We start from the raw sequence: 6274 nt of genomic DNA, 5'->3' as shown, positions 1-6274 counted from the left end.
GCAAGCCAAGTTTGTTTTACCATTAACCATTCAGACTGAATGGCAAACTTGTGAAAACCCTTAATTTGCATTGTGATATCGACTTGGATAAAGATATTTTTCTCATAAAATATCATTTAAATGACTTTGGAAATAGTCTGTATTTTCCATACTTACTGTTAATTTTTAAATATTTAGGTACATTTTCATTGTCATGAATGAAAGCTGAAGGCCTTTGTATTTACAAAATGGCATTACTACTAAAGTGCTACTCGTGTCAGCATGTAAGTGGCATATAACAGCAATAATTCTCTACAATAGAGAATAATTAATTTTGTGTAAATTTATTATCTTTATTTTATCAATTAATATCAACAATCAGTTTAGTGGTGACCAAAAATAAACCTCATATGTAAATGGACACCTTTATAAGAAGTTCAAAGATGAAAATATTATAAATGTTATTTTATTTATTCAAATATTTTTTATGTGTCAAATATTGTTTATATGTCACATTTTTCTTCAACAAAACAACAACAACAAAACATTTATTTGAATTTACCCACTACTAAGAGTGAAAGATGAAAGCTAATACAATTTTGGTGGCTGAAACCCCCAGAGTAACATAAAATAAGTAAACACAACAATAATTGTTAACAAATTGCATTATAAAATATTCTTCCTTTTCAAGTTTTGCCTCGATGTCAGTAAGACCACAATCAGTACATATATACACTTGAAAACAACTGATTCATAAATAAACAAGTACATAAATACCATATAACTGCTATTCACCAACACATACATGCAGTCCCAGTACTGATGATGCTTTTATTTCTATATTATCATAAATATTAAGAATTAAAAAAAAAAAAAAAAAAAATTGCAGTCATTTTAAAATATTATCTCTAATTGGTGAAGATCTGTTGTCAAGCATTTTTCGCAATAAGATTTTGATTTCAGCTGTGTTTAAAACATAAATGATGGGATTTAGCATTGGTGGAACAACATATGCCAGAGATGTGCTAATGACTCTGCCATTGGGAGTGAGAGCAAGCAAGAGTTGTGCTAGGTATGTGAAGCATATCGGGAAGAAATAAATCCCTACTAACAACAGGTGTGAAACACAGGTCTTAAGCGCTTTTAAACGTCTTTCCCAAGTTGTAATTCTGCTTAAAGCAAGAAAAATGCCCAAATATGACAGGAATATAATGACCATAGGTGCTATAAGGTATAAAGATGTGATGACAAATCCCACAGACTTATTAAGGTTATAGTCATTACATGCCAACCTATACACTGGCCCATGATCACAAAAATAACTCTGTATTACATTGGATTTGCAAATTGAAAGTCGGGTGATCAAAGACACCATCAAGGCCACCATAGAAGAATTAAATGCCCATATTGCTGGAAAAACTAAAGACATACTGGTATTGTTCACAATTGCATGATATCTTAATGGCAAACAAATTGCAATGAAGCGATCATATGCCAGGACAAGAAGAGTGACACTTTGCAAACTACTGAAGAAGAACACAAAAAACATGTTTGCCAAACAAGCATTGTATGAGATGTACTGTGAGTCAAACAGAAAAGTCCTCATCATGTTAGGAATCAGTGCATTAGTTTCACCAATATCAGCCAAGGCCAAGTTAAACACGCCAATGTACTTTGGACTGTGCAGGCTCCGGTGAAGAGCTATAATGAGAAGAACTACTGAGTTCCCAAAGATAGTAACAAAATAAATCATAAATAAAAATATATAGTAATAAGTGCTATGTGGTATTCCTGAAAGTCCAATGATAAAAAAGTATTGAGGATGAACAATCGAGATATTCTGTGAAAAACTTACATTTACAGAACTCATGGTAACTTTGCATTTGTTGTTTTGCACAAACTGAAAATATAAATTACCATAAGAAAAATACATAAGAAAAAAATGTAAGTTCACACATTTAACAGTTATTTTCAAATGCTAGAAAAAGTTGCATATAAATTTGAGCATAATGATTTGAATCACAAACCTGTATAAATAAACATAAAGCTTTAGAGTCAAAGCAAACAATGACAGTGACTGTCTGAATGCTTGTGAGCTACTTTTAAATATAGAGCTGTAAATCCAGTGCTCATCCTTATTCTGTCATGCTGCAGAGATAATTGGCTGCCTGATTCACTCGAGAGCTTTGATGACCTTTTGAACACAATGATGTAATCTTTGTATGTTGTAGTTGTTGTTGTTTTTTTTGTTTGTTTGTTTTTTTATTGAAAACAATCTCTACTATTGACCCTTGTGTTTTCATTTGAGCACCATCATATTACAGTAATTCAAAGATTAACTTAAGCGTTAGTTCACCCAAAAATGAAAATTCTGTCATTAATTACTCACCATCATGTTGTTCCAACCCCGTAAGACTTTCACTCATCTTCGGAACACAAATCAGGATATGTTTGATGAAATCCGAGAGGTACCTGACTCCTGCATAGACAGCAAATTAACCACCACTTTAAAGGTCCAGAAAGGTACTAAAGGCATCGTTAAAATATCCGATGTGACTGCAGTAATTCATCCTTAATTTTATGAAGCGACAAATACTTTTTATGCGCAAAAACAAAACAAAAATAATGACTTTATTTCAACAATATCTTCTCTTTTGTCACTGTGTCATTTTCCTATGCTGTTCCCTAGTGAAAAAAAAGTATACTTTATTGTATTTTAAATATATTTCCTTTTTCTATAGTGCATTGCAAATATACTAACAAAAAATTTACTATTTTTAAATATATAAAAAGTATATTAGCATCATATTTTCACAGTACAACTTTTAACACACTTTAAAATAATTGTACCTTAGTATTTTTTCTAAAAATATATTTTTGAAAAATATACTTGAAGTGAAAGTTCTGTTTATTTTTTAAAAGTGTATTTATTTGCACTTTATTTAAAAATATATTTGAGATGTATTTTTACTGTGTGCTAAAAATGATCATTGTAACAATGCACTGAAAGTATACTTTCAAAGTACATTATTAAATATCCTGAAGTTGTAATATATTTGAAGTTAAATTTTAGAGTAATCTTTAAGTTTACTTCTTGTATGTATGGAATTCACTTTACTACTTGAACATATTGCTTGCTTTCAGAAAGTATTAAAACAAAAGATAAATGAATTAAAAGCCCATTTAAACATTTTTAAATAAATTGCATGCAGTGTACAAATGACTACTCTTTTAATTGTAATTTAGGTATTTTAATATATTTATACAATGTAACAGAGAGATACAATGTACAATAAAAAATAATCCATGATAAATTTTAGACCAACAGCAAACAAGAAAATGTTTTCAAAAGTGGCAGCGACCAGATTGTGATGTCACAAGTGGCAGTAAAACCACTACAGCAAAGTAAACACTGGCTTTATTGCATGGCCAAAAATTGAAATTCACTCACACTGCATTAATACATTCGAATAATCAGTTCAAAAGATTGTAACATATCATTACTAGTTTTAGGGAGAAATAAAGCTGAAAAACATCAATTGGCATCTATATCTGTAAAGCTGCAGAAGTAGTTCCCCATTAATACGGAAGTGGAATGACGTACAGTTTGTCCTTAGACGTAACCATTACACATTTCCGTTTGAGTGATTGAGGATGAACAGCAAATACATAGTTGGTACGAGACACTTCATTTATAAATGTTGAGGATACATTTAGCTGAACATCTCGATAAAACTTTCCTCCACTCTTGGCAAGCTCTTTTACTAAAACACAGAATCTGTTTGTGGTGGATGCAGAAGATGCCCCATCCTCACACGTGAAGGCCATCAGTGTCATAATTTCACAAAATGTTCCATCACTTAATTGTACAACAGAATTATTTCTCTTTTTTAGAGCCGTGTTATTACAGGAATGATAAACAACACTGCTACAAATGAAACGGTCATAAAATAACCCAGATTAACCCAAAATCTTCAATAGCCATCCTCTGCAGCACAGATGTGGTACCTTTCTTTGGGCAGCGAAAACCTCTGACATTATCTTGAAACTTCTTTGACTTCTTTGTTAAGCCAGACCTACTTTGGAGTTTGTCAAAATATTTCTGTATGTTGTCATTAGCATTTGCCATTGTAGTGCCTGCTTTTGTTGAGAGAGCCCTCCACCTAAGGAATCTCTTCACTACTTGATCTGACACATGTGTTGCTCCATTGAAAAACTTAAGTAAAGTTCCATTAAATGATTCAAATGGAAATGTGGATGTTGCCCACAGTGGTCCCCAGTTGCGCACACTTCCTGCTAAGTGCATTAACAAATGCACATTGAAAGAAACATTAGTAGCACCATAAAGTTACGCACAAACTTTCGAAGAGCTTGTTCTGCCAAATCCACATGGCTTGCTTTGATGGCATCCTGAAGAAGAGTGTGCATTGAAAAAACTAACAAAAAAAGATGACTCCAGTACTTCTTTTTCAAAATACCACTCAAAACAGGCAAAGCATAAAACAACAAAAAAGACCTCCATTCAGATGCTTTCCAGAATTTTCTGTCTTTCACAGATCTTGGAACCCTTGTGACTTCCAAAGGTGGGTTAATGGCCATCAGTCCCTGGTCTATGTCATTGACCTTTGAGCCCAGGTACCAGTCTTCATTATGGTGCTTACTGTCTAGCCACAGGGATGTAATCTGTTTAGTGACACCAAGGCAGACACTGTGCTGGTACTCTGGAACGAATCCAGTGACCATGTTGAAGCTCTGAAGTTCCATCAAAGGGGATGGTCCTTTTACACCCATTACTGGATTGGCAGGTGTTGCCAGCATAGCATGCTGGAAATGATCTCTCACTGTCCTTAAAGGTGGCTCTGGTGTTTCCCAGATATATGGGCCACCACCGCAATGGAGGCAGAAGTCACAGCCATATTTGCCATTGAACTGATTTGTGTTTCTCAGGAGCGGGCGTGCAACTGAATCAGAGGAGCAGAGGAGGGAATGAACTTTGCTTAAATGCTCTACATTTTATTCCAACCTGTTCTAGTTCATTGAGCTGTGACATAAAAGCAGTTAAAAATGTCATCATATTTGGATGTGCATGCATATGTTCCTTTGACAATCTTTTGGTGACATTTAAATTATTTGACACTGGATTGGCCATTTCTGAACATTATTACTTTTAAAAACAGGAATTCCATCACAATTCCACAAGATTGATATGTCATCAGCCCCCATTTGTCCATTCTGCTTGATTTTTTGATATTCTGCACCACATTGAATATCAAAAACAATGCCTGGAATTGATTCCCTTTTATTTAAATGTATCTCCGGTTTCTCCAAAATGTCAACTATTTGGGCTGCTAGACTAAGCACAAGAAAGTAAGATCCAGCTCTTAGGTTATTTTCTATTTTAAATTCAGTTTTACAAGAAGAACAGTTTTGTGGTGCTGTCTCAGTAGCTCCCATGTAGCTTTCACAGTTCATACAATAAAAATGTGGCACATACTGGCCAAATTGCTTTATGAAAAAGATACGAGGTTGCCGGTACCAAGCCAGGGAAATGTTCATTGAACAAAGTATGCAGATCCTGAAGAGCTACTCCAGTCAAATTGTGCCTCAGTACATATGACATGAGTAAAAGCAGGCTCTGTCCCTTTGTGAGGGGAGCACCAGGGTATACAGGATCATCATCATGTTGATTCTGTAATAAAAGATAAGGCTGATCACATTAACAGCTGGAAAACAATATAAAAACAGAAGCAGAAATAACACTAACAGTGCTGTTCATGGACAGCTGGTTTTCACATTCAACATAAATTAACACCATGCATATAGATAACCTATAATTACGTTACAGTACCTTCTTTTGTTTTGAATCTGAATTTCCTTGGCTCCTCTCTGTTTCTGCTCTCTTTTCTTGTTCACTTCCACTATCTTCTTCAAGTTCTTCTTGTTCACTTCCATCTTCTTCCTCTCCTTCGTCATTCCCTCTTCCATCATCTTCCTCTCCTTCCTCATCTTCCTCATTCCCACTTCCATCATCTTCCTCTCCTTCCTCATTCCCACTTCCATCTTCTTCCTCTCTGTCTTGTCCATTTTTATCATCTTCCTCTCCTTCGTCATTCCCACTTCCATCATCTTCCTCTCCTTCCTCATTCCCACTTCCATCATCTTCCTCATGTCCACTTCCCTCTGCTTCCTCTCTGTCTTGTCCATTTTCATCATCTTTCTCTCCTTCCTCATTTCCACTTCCTTCATCCTCCCCACCTTCCTCATTTCGTCTTCCATTAGCTTCCTTTCTATCCTC

The 6274-nt window shown here is 34.7% G+C and overlaps 1 protein-coding gene across 1 annotated transcript; it reads right to left on the bottom strand.

Moving 5' to 3' along the window:
* Positions 1–868: 868 nt before the first annotated feature.
* LOC137004821 (olfactory receptor 52E8-like) lies at positions 869–1867 on the bottom strand. The gene has a single exon (XM_067365464.1). The coding sequence runs from the start codon at positions 1847–1849 to the stop codon at positions 869–871; it is 981 nt and encodes a 326-aa protein (XP_067221565.1). The 5' UTR covers positions 1850–1867.
* Between the last annotated feature and the right edge of the window lie 4407 nt (positions 1868–6274).

This window comes from Chanodichthys erythropterus, chromosome 17 (genome assembly GCF_024489055.1).
Source record: "Chanodichthys erythropterus isolate Z2021 chromosome 17, ASM2448905v1, whole genome shotgun sequence".
Classification (NCBI taxonomy): Eukaryota; Metazoa; Chordata; class Actinopteri; order Cypriniformes; family Xenocyprididae; genus Chanodichthys; species Chanodichthys erythropterus.
The sequence above is the reverse complement of the archived record's forward strand: the minus strand, read 5'-3'. Positions and strand labels throughout refer to the sequence as shown.